The following is a 19,666-nucleotide window of genomic DNA, read 5'->3' on the forward strand; positions in this document are numbered from 1 at the left end:
CCTGAGCACTCTTATATTATACTAAGACATTTAAAAAAAAAAAAAAAAAAACAATACACTGATAAAAAATTAATCTGTAAGGGTGCAATAAAAAAAAAAAAAGCATGATTCTAACAAATAAATCAGTTAATGCCCATCTCTGATTATCAAGCGTACTTATCTTAATCATGAGTGCTATACAGGGATGACTTGTAGGCCAAAACCACGAAACGGGTCAATGGTTTTCTAATGGATTTTTGGGTAAATGAAATGCATCAGTAATACCCTCTTGTGACTTGTGAAAAGGGCGGTTGCTATAACAAGTGGATAAATAGGACGACAGAGGTTGTCATTTGTAAACTTGTCTACTCACTAGCTCGATTTTACAGACTCGTGTTTATAACTGAGCTCTTATGAACTATTCTAACTCAATTTTTTTTATTATTATTATTATTTTTTAATAAAGACTGAAAGGGTTGTCGTAAGCTTAGTGATAGTGACACTGAAGTAGTGACTGTGGTGTAGTATGTTTATGTATAGCCAAAGCTTATAGCTTTGTATGAAGGTAGAGCACCGGAAACGACTGAGCATCCATGTGGTAATTCACATTTTTATTTATTTATTTCCCTCTTGTGTTGCTTTCAGTGCTAAATGACAAAGTGTACAACTGTTTTACTGTTGAGCAGGATTAATATGTGTTTAAACACTTTGCTACTAAATAAGATTAAAGAGACCAGCAGTTTTCTTTAAACTGAGGACAGATGACAAGCAGTGGAGCTAAAAGGGCATCATACCTTCAAGTAGTTCAGTAGTTCACCCAGTATACAGTAGTTCACCCAAAAATGAACATTTTGTCATCATTTACCCTAAAATTGTTTCAAGTCTGTATGAGTTTCTTTCTTCTGTTGAACACACAAAAAGATATTTTGAAGAATGTTGGTAACCAGACAGTTGGAAGCACCCATTTACTTCCATAGTAGGAAAGAAAATACTATGGAAGTCAATGAGGACCATCGACTGTTTGGTTACCAACATTCTTCCAAATATCTTCTTTTGTGTTCAACAGAAGAAAGAAATTCATACAGGTTTGGAACAACATGAGGGTGAGTAAATAATGACAGAATTTTCATTTTTGGGCGAACTATCCCTTTAACTATGGTTTTACAAATAGTAACACTTACTAGAGCTATGCATTTAGGTTGCACATTGTCAGCTAAAAAGTGTTCAGTATAGGACATCTGTTATGTTTTGCAGTGTATGCTGGACAAAACGGTTTATTCCATGCTGACATATCATGAAAATGCTATGGTATTTGAATATGGCCATCATTCAATATCATGGAATGCTTACCACAGTACTGTCACAGTGATAACTTTATCACAGATATAATGCTTGTATGATTTCTTGGTAGCTTAAAAATCTCCTTACAAGCTGGTATCATCTCAAGATGCTATAGAAAATCTGCACAATTTTCCACCCAAAAGATAATCTAAAGACCATCAGGTACAGTATATGCTTCATTTAGTAGGTAAAATACATAGAATCGGAGCATACTTGCAGGTTGTCCTTCACAAGCACTGCACAAATCAAAGTAGGTTGAGGCTATAAGTTGCTTGGGGGTAAAGAACGTGGGGTTTAAGAGTCAGCAAAACCATTTCATTCTCTCTGGTCAGCATGTTTCAGGCAGAAAGTGTAATGGCCTTTTGTTACAGATTATACATAGAAAGGTGAAACATCTAAAATTATACACAACCTGAGTCACCGTGGAATTCACTGTGTACACGTCAAAATTGAATCTGTCATTATTTTGTTGATGCAGCCATGTTTGTTATCTTGCGCCATTTGCTAATGTCTTGCTTAAATTAAATACATTGCTATGCTAAGAGCTTTTAGAAAATGCAACGTTGTGGGAACAGGCATCATAGTCTCGGCTTGCTCGCCAAGAAAGTGGCATTAAAAGCTCTTGTTCAAAGGCTCATGTGAGGTACGTTGAACCCAGCGGCACATGTGGGGTTCAGATCCTCGAGTCAGCACACAAGATTTGCTGATTCCAGGGGAGGTTTGTATCCAGACGCCATGTTTAATTGTTTACTCAGAGAACAGGTGCAGCAACAAACAGCTCCAAACTCATAATGGCTGTGCATCTTTGTTGTTTTCAGAGATTATTTTCCCTTGAGTTCAATTACTCCTATTTAGGTCTCACTCAGCAAAACGACAGATCAAAGAAGAAAAGGACAAATGTGGTTCCAAACACTCATCGCTCAATCATTTCACACTATATGGTTTATCATCCATGAACACTATTGTTCATTTTCACACATTAAATGATGAATGAAAACTGTCAGACACAGTCGGCATGAACAAAAATTGAACAAGAAAAAAAAAATGTAGGGCGGGACTTGATTTTACAAGAGGGAGAGGAAGTTATTTTGATTAAAGATTACAAGGGCACATGAATATAAAAAATGATGATGTGCATTGATAAATAGTTTATAATAAATACTGAAATATTCCATAAAATGTAAGAATTGTCAATTTAGATTTTATTTTCTCACCTTTCTCACCTTTCGCCGCTTCTATCCTTTCGGGTAGCGGGTTTCTGCCTGATCTTCATCTCAACCAGACACCTCCATCTGTCACGATCGTCTGTATCTTCCTTCTCTAAGCCACACCACTCCATGTCTGTCTTTATGGTGTCTTTCCAACGGTGCTTCGTCCTTCCCCTCTTTCTCTTTCCTCCTACTTGCATCTCCATGGCTCTCCTTATGTCCGCCTCTTCATTTTTCCGGCACACGTGTCCAAACCACTGTAGCCTTCTTTTCCTCATGAGATCTTGTATTGGCATTACTTGTGCTTGCTTCCTTATCTCTTCATTAGTTTGGTGTTCCTCTAGACTTATTCCAAGACAGTACCTCAGCATCCGCATCTCACAGGATACCATCTTGTCTGCCAGGTTTCCTGTTATGGGCCATGTCTCACTTCCGTATAATAGTGTCGGTCTTATAGCTGTCCTATAGATGAGTGTTTTTAACTTTGTTGGTATTTTCTTATCGCACAGAACTCCTATCAGCTCCCTCCATCTATTCCATCTTTTGCTTATTCTCAACTCTACCTCCTTCCCACAGCCTCCATCTTGGTGGATGGTGGTTCCCAGGTATTTGAAGGCTGTTTGTAGGGGAAGATTTGCGTGCTCTGTGCTGCCATACTCTCTCAATCTTATTCGCTCTTTTTTTCCTGTAGGTGGCAGGTGTTCGGTCTTGCTTCTGCTTAACTTCAGTCCAGCTCCTTCTAGTTTTTCCCTCCAAATCTCCAGTCTCCTCTCTATCCTCATCACTTATAACAATGTCATCCGCAAACAGCATTGCCCATGGTGTCTCCTCTCGTATATCTTCCGTGATCACATCCATGATTATTATAAATAGTAGTGGGCTCAGTGCTGAGCCTTGGTGTAGTCCAACCTCAATCTCCATCTCCTCTGTCTCTCCAACATTGGTAATAACCTGCGTCGTACCAACGCATTCTCATCCTTGGGCGTCATATACTGACGCTTTTGACATTTCGTCTACATCGAACGCACATGGCACCCTTTAGCGTCAATATGAGACACACAGAGCTTTGTTCGGTTATGGGTAAGTTTAGGTCTGGTGTAGGGTTACGGTTAGACCGCTAGGAGGCGCCTTCTGGCCCATTTCTATCTGCGTCTCATATTGACGCTAAAGGGTGCCATGTGCGTTCGATGTAGACGAAATGTCAAAAGCGTCAATATATGACGCCCTAGGATGAGAACGGGCTGGTCGTACAGTCCTTGTACATATCTTTGATTATATCAATGTATATCTCTGGGACCTGTCTTAACCTTAGGCAGTGCCAAATCAGCTCTCTTGGTATAGTGTCCTATGCTTTTTCCAGGTCTATGAACACCATGTGTAGCTCCTTGCTAAATTCTCTACATTTCTCCTGCAACATCCTCAGGCAGAACATGGGCTCGGTGGTCGATTTTCCTTTCTGGAATCCGTATTGGTTGTCGCTGATCTGGACTACACATCTTATTCTCGCTTCTATCACCCTCTCCCATAGCTTGAGAGAGTGGCTAAGAAGCTTAATTCCTCTGTAGTTTCCACAGTTTATGGGGTCTCCTTTCTCCTTGTATATGGGTGCGATCTTGCTTTTCCTCCATTTAGATGGTATGCCTGCCTTTCCAAATTCCCACAAACAAGATGTCATCCATTTAATCCCTGTTCCTTTCAGCATTTTTACTAGCTCTATCGGGAGTTCATCTGGTCCTCGTGCCTTGTTAGCTGCCATCTTTTCTAGTTGTAACCTAACCTCTGCGTCTGTGATGTTTTCAATCTGTCCTTGAACAGGATCTGTCTGTGGCAGTTCTTTTCTGTTGTTCTTTGTATTCAGTAGGGTGTTGAAATACTCTCTCCACCTCTCCTTGATCTTGACATCTTCACAAATGATCTTTCCCTCCTTGTCCTTAACTAAGTTTAGCCGATCAATATCCTTTGCCCTCCTCTGTCTAGTCTTTGCCAGTTTGTAGATCTTCTTCGGCCCGTTCTCTTCGATATCTCTATAAAGCTGTTCATATGCTTTGTCTTTTGCCTTAGCTACTTCTGATTTTGATATCTTGTTCAGATTGGTATACTCCTCCCTATCATGCTCGTCTCTAGTTCTTTTCCACAGCTTGAATGCTTCCTTTTAGTTTTTTACTGCTACTTGTACCTCTTCATTCCACCACCTTGACTCTTTCTCCAGGTACTGCCCTCCTCGGCTCTCTTCAAGTACCTCCTTTGCCTCAATTTAGATTTTATGGTCAGCCTAATTTTGTTCAAAACTGAACCTGTAGTACATAGCCTACATAAAGGGAAATTATCTAAAGTCCCAAACGATTTCTTTATAGCTGTTTTATTATTATTTTATGCAGAGGTGGACAAAGTACACAACTTCTTTACTTGAGTGAAAGTACAGATACTACTGGTCAAATTAATATGACGTCGGGTTCTGACGTCAACCCGACTTTCATTTCCAACCAAAATCCAACGTTGGATGTTGACGTCAATCTGACGTCGTCAACTCGACTTCCATTTTCAACCAATATGCAACCCCTGCAACCAGAATCATCCACTGACTGACATTACTACTTTCTTCTCAAGGACATTGACAGAAATGTAGTGGAGTAAATGGTACGATATTTGTCTTTCAAATTTAGTGAAGTTAAAGTTAATTGTTTCCAGAAAAAAATAATACTCAAGTAAAGAACAGATACTCAAAAAGTGTACTTAAGTACAGTACTCTCAAGTAAATGTACTTTGTTACTGTCCACCTCTGATTTTATGATTGTGCTCATATTTTTTGTTTTTTTATCACAACTAATATATTGTTATTAGTTGATAAAATTATGAGCAGATAAAAAACTATTAATCTCACATAGCCCACGTGACCTATAACTTATTTTTAAATAAGAAAGTCCAATTAAATGCTATTTTTGTGACACGTTTTTCTCTCAGTGTGGCGTGCTCACCCTGTCCTCTGGGTGGTGTTACAGTCGAGCCTTCCGTCAGACGGATTATTACTGAGCAGGACAGCTCTCAGATCTGGATAAGATAAAATAATGGACACAGGACTGTCTCATCTAGGTCAGTGTATGATGGAAGAGAAAACACATATATTACCACTAGTGTCGCAGCTGAAGGTTTTACTGGCTCACATGGCTTTATGGATTGATGTTCTCTGTGCAAGGCCAGTCTGTCCACTGCATCATTCTCAAGGCTCATGTGTGCTTTCACATAAACGAAGGCTTTTCCACACAATTTTACAGTAATTTAAACTTTTTTTTATTGCATAGGCCAAGTCTTGGCATTGAAACAGTGAACGTCTCACATGGGAAAATCAGACACACATTGTCACATTATGGAGTAATTAGCCAGCCTAAGAAAACTATAAAGGGATAGTTGACCTAAAAATAAAAAGTCAGTCATTATTTACCCTGGTGTTACTCTAATACCGCAGTTTTTTTGGACTACAAAAGGAGAAAAGAGTGTATTAAACATAATATTCTTACATAATACCACCAAAGCAAATATTAATCAGTTTTTGATGCATGTTAAAACAGGTGCTCATTTAGGTAAATGAATAAAGTAATAAAAAATTAAGCTTCACAGCTCCAAACCTCTCGCGGTCCACTGCCATGCAGACACACACATATAAATGATAAATCTCAAGACGCACGTTGTGTTCTGACAGGCCATCTCCGTCCTCACCTCAGCCTTGAGCTCAGCAAGGTCAGTAGACCACGGCCCTCTCTTCTCATGATCCTGTCCGCTCTCACCTCGCCTGTCCAGATGGCCTTCTGGGGAAGAGTAAACATGGTGCACTGTATATTTAGTGTTGAATAAACAAAAGATTTTCTTTCAGAGAAAATGTTGAATTATCCCAACTAACAGGGAACTCACTCAGAACTTTGATTAACGTCGTGGCAAAGTTATCTGGTCATCAAGTTATCATCGTTCATAGAACATAGAACACACTAGCACTTTGAAACCGGTTTTCAAAAGTTTGAGTTTCCAGGCCCCCAAACCACTGTTGTCGTGTAAATGAAAGACCAAAATACATTAAAAGTTTTCAGTTGAAAAATTGTGTAGTGTAAACAGCCCCTTAGTTTCCTCTTTTAATATTTATTGTTCACTTCCAACAATTCCTGTTTCCACATATCAAAATATTAAATCTTTCAAATATGTTTCATTCAAAAATGATCAAGATTTTAAATTCAAACATAGGGACACTTTTTGCCATCGAGATGAGTTGGAAAAAGTGTCAGAATCAACCTGAATTCACACCTATTACAAACATAATACATATATGTCATTCAAATAATGTTTTCCAAATTGTTTGCTTTTATAATTTTTAATCAAAATGTAGTAACTTGCTATTTCAATGAAATTACTTTCCTTTTTTACAGACGTCTAATATCGGCCATGGAAGCTGCCATTGTGTTCAGTGGAAGAGGAAAATGAAGGTTAGAAAATATTGATTTCCATTTTAGGGAACACTATCCATTTAATGAATTAAACTAACAAAACGACATTATATAATATTTAATGTTATTAAGTAATATTAGTATTTTTGTATGATGCAAAATGGATGTTGCCATGGCAATACCATAATAACCCCATTGTACTTGGTGCCTAACAATTCCCATTAACTGTGATATTCTCATACTTTATTGCTTAAGCATATAAACCTTTAATTGTTGCCTCATGCACTCCAATGCAAAATGCAATCAAATTCTTAAAAAGGAAGAGAAGGGAATAGCATTCATTCATTCAGAAAAATGTTGTAGGAACAAAGGAAAGGGCCCACAAAGATTGGTCGAAACAACATTTTATTAGAAAAGAAAAGCATTAGAAACACTTTGCACCCGTTTAGTGCCAGCATGTTGGAATATCTCGTATTTAAGACGCTGCGGGCCCAGCGACCGCATGAGTTTCATCTCCAGCACAATGATTCAGTTACACCATGAAATGCACAAGACGCAAATCTGCAGATGTAGATATCTCAATGACATAATCAACACCAGATATATCTGTTATGTAATTTATATCTACAATATCTACCTCATACAAAAAATAGCATGTCATCATTATTCACGGGAGCATCAAAAAAACAAATCAATTATCATCGATGGTGCGCGCTCTCCACCTCTCCAGTGGCACAGAGAACATTTTCATTCTCTTTACTGAATAACGGACGATAAAGGATGTATTTTTGCTGAATATTCATTCTCTTTAATTATAAAACACAATCTCATATGATGTGAAGAGGGTTGGAGTGTAATGCTCTGAAAACCAAACCATCCATCAAGTCTCCCATAAAGCTAATGAGCTCTGGTGCACCTGCGCTCCTGCTCACCTTCGTGCACACGTGAACGGGACGTGGTGAAAGAGACAAAACGTGAGGGGGTGAAAGTTTATGGGGAGATTGTGAGATAATTATGCTACTCAAGAGCATTTAGAGTGAGCTGAAAGGCTGCAACTGCACCCTCACTTGAAATTAATTCGGTACATCGTCGACCAGAGAACCATTAAACTTCGTTAATAAGCATATTGCATGATCACAAAGGGTTTAAATATATGCACAAGATATAAAATAATACTGTTTATACCATATCTCATTATACGCCAATGGTTTTCATTTTCATTTGTGCTCTCACTGGAAGCACCAGCTTGATTTGGTCATTGTAGCCGACCAATGCATGATTTATGTGTGTAAATACTGTACTCAAGAGGTCAAGGTTAAGCTAGTTGGCATGACCAGGTTAGTTCTAGATGGTAGCTGCCATTTCATTCCATAAATTTTTTTTTTCGGGATGCAGAATAGTGTAGTTTAAATGCTTTCGGGGGTTTTGCACAAGTGCAGTAGCGATGAATGGAAATGCTAACGGACAGCTTTATCAAGGTAGACTTACTCGACTGTAATGCCTGATAAAGGCTACTAATATTGTGAATAAAAACAAATACCAACATACTGTTGTCCATAAAGTCTCATAAAAATACCTTGTATGTTTGAATAAATAAATCATTTATCTAAAAAAAAAAAAAAAAAAAAAAAAATCACAGCACCACTCCTTTAATACATTTTTTTTTTTTTTACACATAATTAGTTTAGGCCCAACAACAAAGGGAATACATTAGATGGCTAAACACTGTTAAAGTTGAGGGAATCTTCTGATCATGTAGAGCGACGGCTAAAACCGCCCATTCATGCACGTCAAACATTGTCAACAAACAATGCTGATTTAAACATATGCAAATTCTGTTGGTTAGCTGGTTTAGAATCAACCTCTACAACCAATTTTTTCGGTCATAGTTGACATTTGGGCGGGAGTTTTTTCTCGTCAGCCTTCGATCAGCCATCTCTGTTTACATCAAGTACAAGCAAGCTGGCATTAAATGAGATCGGTAACACTTTACAATCAGGCTGAATTTATTAACATTACTGTAGTTAATGTAGGCCCTTTCATGAAAGTAAGATCAAGCGTAGGACAGTTTCTTCGAAACATTTCAGATTATGCCAAAAAGCTTGTATATAAGGAGAAAATCTTAAATGATTAACAAGCTATTTCAGTTTTTCCTACTGGAAAAACTAGATTTATAACAGGGTTTTTAATGTTATCTAAAAAAGTTTAAATAAAATATAAATAATAGGCCTAGATGAAAACATGTTGCATTGGCAAATAAGTGAAAAAGGAGCCTTTAATGAAAAAACTAAAATACAAAAACAAAAAATATTAAATCTTAAACTAAAATATAAAAAAATACTAAAATAATATATAAATAATACTGAAATAACACTGATTAATAAATGCTGTAAAAATGTGTGCATATTGCATTAACTAATGTTAACAAATTGACCCTTTTCATAAAGTGTTACTTTCATTTTTGAGGCTAATATAATACAAAGATCAATTTAAAGACATTGCCAAAGCTTTTTGTACAGAAGAAGCTGAGATTCTTCCAGAATTAAAAGAAAGCTTTGCACAAACTGCTATTACTGTCCAGCACAAGTACAAAATAAATAGCATAAATATATAATAACTATAATAAATTAGTAAAAAGATCAAAACATTAACATTTACATCATAGAGGAGTTACATATATTGCTACATTGACAAACCGTTTTAAAACACTATTCATTAAAAGTAAATTAATAAATGTGCAAACATTCTTACAGGACGGTGGTTATAAGTGATACGAGTGATACATGTGATATGACTGCCCTCCATTTGATGCATTCTGTTCATATTGGACATCCCAAGACGACATTCACTCTCGCCACCAAATGTTCCTGTTAACGTGATGTTGGCGTCTGTAGAATAGTGAATGTGGATTCGCTCTCGTTCCCTCTGACATGCCAGGCTCTCTGACACCTACTGCGAGTCACAGATGGCCCCATAATGACTGGAATTGCTAGAGGATCAGTCCAATTCATTTGCAGCCTATTTTCTGGCTGGGGTGCAAACCTTTAGGGGAAATGGTGCGCTTATCTGACTGCACCGACCACAGGCAATGTCCCCTATGATAAGACAACCCTCCTCTATTATATGTCCAGACACACACCAGTGGAAGTGGAAACTTTGAAGACTATTTAAAGGTTTTCTTCATTAGCTTTTGTGTATGTCCGCCATATTGGATCACTTTATGTACCTTTAAAACTGGGGTATGAATGGATATATATCTTGATAGTACATGTACATTTCCAAGATGTCCATTCAATGTGTGCATTTTCATCTAAGGTTACGTTTACACGACAACGATGTACAACAACGTTCCCAATCCCCATTGACGAAAACGAAGAAAAAACGCTGCATTATGCTGTCAGGCCAGTAGTTGACAATGTCACTTTGTAAATAAACACTACACGCCAATAGACTGAACACGTTATATGCATGTGCATGAAGGCATCGTTTTCACAAATTCACGTTTTTTGCAGTTTACACGGAGACAATAACGGTATGGGTTTAAAAAAACTGTACTCTGAAACCCGCTTTCAAAAGTTTGCGTTGTCAGGTCCCCAAAACACTGTTGTCGTGTAAATGAACGACCAAAATTTTAGTTTTTTTTCCATTACGTTTTTAGTTTAAAATGGTGTTGTGTAAACGGCCCCTCAGATGCAAAATAAATGTTTTAACATTTAAATATGTTGCTAAAATTTTCCCTGTCAGATGCTAAAATATTTCGCAACATTTGTGATTAAGAATGTACCCTACATGGCCAAAAGTATGTCGACAACACTTTATAATTCCCCCCGTTTGGCTAGGCCCAAACTGATTAGTCCCGCCCCCAACCCAAACAGTGTTTACACTTTTCTAGGAAATAAACCTTATTTTTAGTTGTGTCACCACATTAAATTATAGTAAGAGAAGGCGTTTTAACATTGAACACCCTTAAAATCACCTCTTAATTTGAATGTCATGCATTCCAGATGATCCACATCTTGGCAAGGTAACGTTCTAATAGCATGATGGAGTTCCTGTCCTCTCATTCTCATATCTAAGACCATTTCGCACAGAGTACTGACTGCTTCACTTATTTCCATGGGGCAAGACCTCATTCTGTCTATCAGTTAAGTTAAAGATTGCCTGAACAACTCCAAAGGAGTTGCCAATTAGCATTGTGGATGATGCTATAAGCAAGACAATAGAAGATTCCATCATTCAACTAGCTGGAAGTTCATCATGAGTGCCTGAAGCCATCCACATCAAAGAGCCATCAGTCTGAGCAGCTTGCTAAAGAGTGTATGGCTTATTAGCTGAGTACAATAGAACATTCATAAAGATACACATGAAAATCAACTCCCGAGTTGCTCAAAACCTTTGAAAGCTACTAATGGAAGAAGAATGCATAGAGTTTACACCTGCAAGCTGCCATAAAACGGTCTTAATCGTTCTATTATCCAGGTATGGCCATCAAATACCATCCCGCCCCATAAGGCAATAGTGACCTTCAGAATAATGCCTGTTCATGACCCACTACACCAATGGCTTCAGACTAAATGTAGAGAAAAAAATAAGGCTGTTTTCACACTAGAGCCGATGATGTGAACCCATTAAGTTTCTGACATCATGAAAACACACCCAAGTCAAAAAATGGGTCACATGCAGTCAAGTGTGATTCACATTTGCTCTAAAAGCAACCTAGCCTCATTTGTAGATTCGAACAGCTATCCTTTACATATTATTTAGTAAACATAAACTACCATTCAAAAATGTGGGGTCGGTAAGATTCTTTAATGTATCTGAAAAAGTTTCTTATGCTCACGAAGCTGCATTTATTAGATCAAAAATACAGTTAAAAAAGTGAAATATTATTACAATTTAAAATAACTGTTTTCTATTTTCAAATATTTTCAAATGAAATTTATTCCTGTGATGCAAAGCTGAATTTTCAGCAGCCAATACTTCAGTGTCCTTCAGAAATCATTATAATTTGGTTCTCATGTCTTCCATCAATCAATCAACATTGATCAAACATCAATGTTGTGCTACTTAAGATTTATTTGTAGAAACTGTGGTATTTTTTTTGTCTTTACTATCACTTTTGATCGATTTAAAGCATCCTGAATAAAAGTATTAATTTTAATTGACCCAAACCTTGTAATGGTAGTATATATTTAATACAGAAGAAAGTGGCACAAAAAAATTTGGTGCTAAAACCAAAACTAGACATCAATTTTCCTTTTTTTGACAGCTACCGCATGTACTGTACTAATGGAGGCGCACGATGATGGCTTAAATATACTGCCATTTGGAGGCAAATAATATGTTTAAAGACTGACAGGTTCAGACTTAGCAATCAAACCGAGCATGAAAACAGCTTAATTGTTATGAACACATTGACACAAGTGCTTATTATTGTTGTTATTATTATAGTGTTTTGCAATGAGTCTATATTTTCTATTGAGGGACAGATACTAGCATATAATGAGGAGACACGAGTTATGCCGGAAACGAAAAGTGATGAAAGATTCCTTAACCCTATGAAACAAGCACATATAAATATGTTGGCAGAATGTACATTCTTTCCACCTAAATGACTTCCACACATCTGGATAGGGGAGTAATTAACATATTCGTAAAGGCTAAAACCTGAGTTATTCAAAATAGTTCATTAGAAAGACCACAACAATAAACACTGAAAAAGTAATTTGTGTACCATTGACATTTAGATTATTTGCATGACTATTATAGCTACTCTATTTACTCATGAGATGTATCCTGTATGTATATTAATATATTAGCTGTTATATAACAATTTTTGTGTTCTGGTAGGTAAGTTTCAGCGCGGCTTGATATTGCACGCTGTCATAAGCACAACTGTCTCGGCTAGTGATTGATAGCATTTGACGATATGTTAGTTTAAAAAAAAGAAAACCGTCGACAACTTGTCAACCAGAGAAACCACTTTTCTCCATTAGAGAACCGAAACATCCATGTATCCGGATTTCTCTTGCATTTTGAACCATTTGCTATTTGTTTTTGCCCCTTGTGTGTTACCGCTCGGGGGTGGTTGAAGTCCGCAGAGACGAGCTGAAATAAACAATACTCGACACGCAGCGATGCCAGAGAAGTGGCTGTGACCGTCTCCACTCGTTTACCTCTTCCTCCTGTTCTCCGAAATGAAAGCTGGTAGAATGGAGTTTTACAGTGGGACGTCCTGCCCGCAATGCTACAGGCTGACCCGCGCAGGGTCACAAGAGATCTTCGTAGTCGAGGAGTTTTGAGTGCTGCCGGGTTTTCCAAAGTCGAAACAGACGGAAGTCGAAGTACATCTCAATCATCTCTTTGCCTAAAGGAGTGGAATAGAGAGGAAATATGATTCTGGAATACATTTGGCGAATTCGATGTGAGCATGTCTCTCTATGATGAACAGACACTTCCATATAGATTCTCTCAGGCGGTAATTGGAAAACAGAATGCAGAGAGAAACAATATAGATAAAGAGAGATGACAGAGAAGTGGTAGAGTGGAAATTGAGAGCATGATTCCATCCACCTATTTTTATGTGGATTTGAGATATCACATAAAAAACGCTGGATGGAAACACCAAGATGCGCATTCATTCTAAAAATGTGCATAAAAATGCGCTCAATTGAGTCGGATACATTTTTTTCTGATAACAAAACATGCGCATAAACTAAAATGGAAACACATTTGCAGCATAAATTCCCAAATGTGCATCAAAAAAGTGTGAGCGATGGGACAGCATGAATTAACTAGCGGACCGATCTCGTTGCACAGCATCTGAAATGCTGTTTTGGTCATTCTGAAATGCCTGAGCAAAGTCTGTCGTTAAAATGGTTCGTATAATGACCTCCCAGAACTGTCTAACACGACTGCGTTCCCAAACAGCAGGCATCCCAGACATCAACATAGTGTCGGCACAGATCCGGGCCACATCTGGTACATGTGGATGTGGGCCGGATCTGGGCCGACACTATGTTGCTGTTTGGGATCTGAAAGCAAGATAACATGACCGCCTTTCTTGCATTCCGTCTACACACTCGGACGCTAAATTAATTTTATATATACGAAAAGTTTTATATACAGTGGCTTCTCCTATTTTTCTTAGTGATATTTAGCACCAGTTTAATAGGAAGTGTCGTTTTCTTCGACTCATTGGATGGAAACCGTGCTTTATTCGCAAATGTTTTATGCGATATTCCAATTTTGCACACAAGTTAAATTCGCAACTTTGGATGGAAACATAACTATTGAAAGAGAGGTGTGGCGTGGCCAGCCCAGGACCGGTAAAAAAAAGACCTGTAAACTTAATTTTTTTATGAAAGGCATGTCAGTGAAGATAAACAAAGACATAGTTCACCCAAAAAGGGAAAGTCTGTCATCATGCCATTCCAAACCTTTCATACAGGTAATCTACAACATGAGGGTGAGTAAATGACAAAATAGCTGTACAATAGTTTTTATATGAAAAAAAGAAGTGTACAAGTTTCGACAGACACTTGGGTGAAAAATCCCTTTAAATAACATGCAGTGCATCTATATCAGTATACCTGTATGTTTCCTCCATTAAAGGGATAGTTCACCCAAAAATGAAAATTAGCCCATGATTTACTCACCCCGAAGCCATCCTAGGTGTATATGACATTCTTCTTTCAGACAAATACAATTGGAGTTATATTAAAAAAATGTCCTCCTGGCTCTTCCATTTTTCAGTCCATAGAAGTGCATCTATCCATCATAAAAGTGTCCCAAACGGCTCCGAGGGGTTAAAGGACAAGTTCGGTATTTTACACTTAAAGCCCTGTTTACAGATCGTTTCTGATGAAATAGAACAGTTAAGATTAAAATTTGGACACATGCTGCTGTCCCGAGAATTTTAGGTTTCTTTCGCTTCCCCCCCCCACCTACAGAATGGCTGCATAGGTGCACTGGAACAATCCTTCCTAAAACGCATTAAACTTTTGTTTACAAAGACGTGAAACTCACCGAGTGGTCAGGGGTGTTCACTGATATGCTCACACAAAAATCGCTGCAAAAGATGCTTTCCAACAGGTGTTTTACCATTCGTTGTAAAACTGTGGATCTATTTTTCCAAACGACTCACACCCGTACATTCTTCCGTTGAGAGCTTGAATAATAGACACTCCAGCCCAGTTGGTGGCGGAGTAATACCGTACCTCACAGCATATCCAATACAAGTCAATAGACATCCAATACAAGTCAATGGAGTTGGACAAAAACTACGATAAAACCTGTTGGAAAGCATCTTTTGCAGCGATTTTTGTGTGAGCATATCAGTGAACACCCCTGACAACTCTGTGAGTTTCACGTCTTTGTAAACGAAAGTTTAATGCATTTTAGGAAGGATTGTTCCAGTGCACCTATGCAGCCATTCTGTAGGTGGGGGGGAAAGCGAAAGAAACCTAAAATTCTCGGGACAGCAGCATGTGTCCAAATTTTAATCTTAACCGCTCTATTTCATCAGAAACGATCTGTAAACAGGGCTTTAAGTGTAAAATACCGAACTTGTCCTTTAATAAAGGCCTTCTGATGCGTTCTTGTAAGAAAAATGTCCATATTTAAAACTTTATCGACTAAAATAACTAGCTTCCGGCAGACGGCCGTACGCAAGTCGACTTACTCCAAAAGAGTAACACTTGACGATATAAGACGTAGGATGTAGGAGTAGTGTAAGCTTTGACGCCTCTCGTGGTTCAAACACGTTGTGCGTCAAGTTCATGTCTTTCGCCGCAAATCATTGTGTATGGCCGGAAGCTAGTTATTTTAGTCGATATTTTTTTTTAAATATGGATATTTTTCTAACACCAACGCATCGCTTCGCTTCAGAAGGCCTTTATTAACCTCTCTGAGCCGTTTGGGACACTTTTATGATGGACAGATGCACTTGTATGGACTTGTGCCCATTCACTCCCATTATAAAGCTTGGAAGAGCCAGGACATAACTCAGACTGTATTCGTCTGAAAGAAGAATGTCATATACACCTAGGATGACTTCAGGGTGAGTAAATCATGGGATAATTCTCATTTTTGGGTGAACTATCCCTTTAACAAGCACTAGATTTCAAATCATCAGCCAGAAAGAGTCTTGTTTATCCGTGTAGGAGTGTGAGCATAAGCACATTTCAGCAGTTTCATGCAAACGGGTCTCACCCTGAGCAGAGAGCTCCAGCGGTGACTCAAACTTGACAGAATAAGGCCTCATCAGGTTCTTCAGTTTCTGGAACAGCTGTTGGCACATGATAAGCCAAGACATTAATAATCCCCTTTTTTTTCCTCCCCCTCACACAGCTCTCTCACTCTCTCCTTCACTCGCTCTTTGACTCGAGGAGGTTAGTTAGGGATAATGGCAGTCTCTCTCTTTATGGCCCTGGATAAATCTCACACGGGCGACAGGAAGGGCAAACAGGAACCTTCAAAAGAACCCAGTTAAGATCTTAAGATCCATGCACTGCTCCGAGAGGCTTCAGAGCCCATACAGAGATTAAAGATGAATTCACAGACGCAGATTTTCTCTTCCGGCTCACCCTGAGAAGGAAGCCAGTGCCTTACAGAGTGAATAAAGATGAGAACGTGACCACAACGCTAAGGAGGACGCCACAAACAAATGGTGCAAGATTCAGAGAGCTCTCGTTTGGGATCAACATACATAGATATGCTCTTGCCAAGGCCAGATTCTGTTGGCAGATAACCCAGCAAGCGTTCACGGACTCACACAAGTCAGTCAATCACCTGTGTGTCAATCACAAGCACGCACGCAAACGCAATTCTCAGGAACGGTGGCGCCTTTTGCGCAATGACGCATGGCGAATGAGATTTAGAACCCGTCTCCATAGAAACGCATTTGCACATTAGGTTCCAAGGGTGACATGAATGTGTCATTGGGGCGTAATCTCCGGGCTCCTGTCATATAACACCAAACAGACGGAATGAGCTGAAAGCCAAGCCCGACCCTAAAGGAAAGACGCAGACTTGCGTTCAAGTCACAACTCCAAGAGTGTTTCAGATCAGATGTTAGTGATCACAGCAACTAATCTGTATGATACATATACTATCGTTTAAAAGTTTGGAGTTGGTAAGATAGTATCTTACACTCATCAAGGCTGCATTTATTTGATCAATTATATAGTAATATTGTGACATATTATTACAATTTAAAATAACTGTTTTCTATTTTAATATCTTTTAAAATATAATTTATTCCTGTGATGTCAAGGCAATAATCCTTCAGAAATCATTCTAATATGCTGATTTGGTGCTCAAGAAATATTTCTTATAATCAGTGTTATTTAAGTATCATTGATATACTATTACAGTTTTTATTAATATATTGAATTGTTTTTATTTTTATATTTTCAGTTTTCATTTCATTTTAGTAATTTTGTAATTTAAAAAAAAATGTCTGTATAGTTCTTATTCATTTTTGTTTTAGTTTTAGTTATTTTATTAAACTAAAAGAAAATGAGAAATGAGGGCTTGACAACTAGCTCAAAAGAACAGCATTTATTTGATATAGAAAACTTCTGCAATATTATTAGTCTTTACTGTCACTTTTGAACAATTTAATAGGTCCTTCCTGAATAAAAGTATTAAATTCTTAAAAAAAAAAAATAATAATAATAATAAAAAAACTAACCTGACAGATAACAAACTTTTCAACATTCAAAATTGGGTTTATTCATTTCATTGCAGAAGATAAAATGAAGTGTTTCCAGAAACTAAAGTGTATTTAGCCAGAAATAGTAAAAACACTGTCAATGTATTGTAATTCATGGAAATTACAGACTGTTAATGCTTAAACATAGCTCTAGATCTTTAAAAGATACTGGACAGGAAAGAGTTATTTTAAGTTACATAACTGAGGGGAAAAGGCTGTCAGGCATGATGGTGACAGACGGAGAGGTGTTATATAGAAAAATGGATAGATGGAGTTGGTGCATGTGTGTGTCTTAAGAGATGAGAGCTGGAACATGGCCACGACAGGCCCCAGAGGGACCATTTCTAAATATAATGCAGAAACTCAAGACACAAGCATTAAGTCAACACTACGAACTTGCTGCTTCAGAACTTGACGCACCTTCTCTCCGTTCGGATTGCCCAGGACATAGCAGCCCATGATGTGGATCAGGTTTGGCTCTGGATTCACTTTACTCATAAACCGGCTCAGTCGTTTCCAAAACCTGCATGTACACCACAAACACACAAGCAAATCCCTCTGATAACAGTTCTGTCATTGAAGGAATATTGTGACAGAAACAAAAGTGTGGATCTCACTAACTGGCTCATGTCTTCTTCTTTCTCGACCTTGGCAAAAGTGGCCACTTTATTCTTCAGCAGGTACAGGTGTCCTGGGCCACCCTGAGACAGAAAATGACACATTTGAAACCTTACGTAACATCAAACTCAAAGAAACAGGAGATCAGTACTGCCCTCTGAACTGAGAGAGAGAAACCTGTGAATTCCTGTCCATCTGAACACACAACATCAAACTGAAGAGACAGTAGTGCAGTATTATTCCTCCAGACACTGCTGATTCGCTCGGGTGCACTTGCAGTCTCATTTCTTGTCATTTTGTCTGTTTGTTGGCCTTGTTTTTCTCTTACCTGACAGAAGATCATCATCCGCCAGATCTTTGAGCCCTTCCTGTAGGCTGTCAGTCTCTTCTCAATCTCCTCTGCACAAAAAACAAACACACTCTCAGGATGACCAGCACTGCTAGTCACATTTACATGCATGATCATAACTTATTGGGGAAAGGTCATGGCAATTTAAACGAAACCAGATCTAACCCAAAGATTCGACTATTACACTGGGTTTACTTTAAATGTAAAAGTCACCGTTCTGTCATCTTATCCATTATATCAGCATTCTTTATATTCTTGCATTGCTGGAATATTGATTTTCCTGCAAACCCTTAAATTAAAATGATCAAGTATGGACACTTTAAAAAAAAAATTGTTCAAAAAACTTTTCATCTGGCGTTTGATTAGGTCTGATAAATGTGAGTGATTTGCTGTAAGATGGATGACTTGATTGTTGTTGTGATTAACTGTTATTTTATGTTTGAAATAATTTCTATGCTATTTATGTATAGCACGTTGGGTTTTGAAAGTGCTTTATGAATAAAATTTGAGTTGAGTCGATTATTTTAATGATTCATTTTATTCCTGAGGTTCAAATTTTTATTATATTATATTAAATTACATTATTATATTATATTCCCTTTTATCTTAAATATTAGTTTACAATAAGGTTCCATTTGTTAACATAAAGTAACATGAACTTACAATGAAACACATTTCTAACACATTTATTAATCTTAGTTCGTTTTAATTTCAGCATTTACCAATACATTATTAAAATCAAAAGTTTTATCTGTTTATATTTTTAAATAGACCTGAGCTAATACAAACTAACAATGTATTTTTATTAAATAATATTAACAAAGATGAATAAATACTGTAAAAATAACTAACAACGAGCGATACATTTGTTAGTTAATGCATTAAATGACGTTAACCAATGGGACCTTACATTTTTTGATATTTATATGTTGCATGCACAAACAAATAAAGATCAACAATATAATTAACATAATTATTCACATTCGCAGTTTGATTTATGATTTATTATATGACTTTATGTGAC

The 19,666-nt window shown here is 37.6% G+C and overlaps 1 protein-coding gene across 1 annotated transcript in view; it reads right to left on the bottom strand.

Annotated features, from left to right (window-relative positions):
* Nucleotides 1-13,009: 13,009 nt before the first annotated feature.
* nsmfa (NMDA receptor synaptonuclear signaling and neuronal migration factor a) overlaps nt 13,010-19,666 on the bottom strand; it is a gene marked incomplete at its 5' end in the record, with an annotated part of 36,763 nt that continues 30,106 nt past the window's right edge. The window contains 5 exons of the mRNA XM_081391913.1: nt 13,010-13,325; nt 16,172-16,247; nt 18,096-18,198; nt 18,297-18,376; nt 18,622-18,692. Coding sequence (XP_081248039.1) covers nt 13,228-13,325; nt 16,172-16,247; nt 18,096-18,198; nt 18,297-18,376; nt 18,622-18,692 — 428 coding nt within the window. The 3' untranslated portion in view covers nt 13,010-13,227. The remainder of the gene's footprint in view (nt 13,326-16,171; nt 16,248-18,095; nt 18,199-18,296; nt 18,377-18,621; nt 18,693-19,666) is intronic.

The sequence above is a fragment of the Scardinius erythrophthalmus genome (genome assembly GCF_964197995.2).
Source record: "Scardinius erythrophthalmus genome assembly, chromosome: 17".
Lineage (NCBI taxonomy): Eukaryota > Metazoa > Chordata > Actinopteri > Cypriniformes > Leuciscidae > Scardinius > Scardinius erythrophthalmus.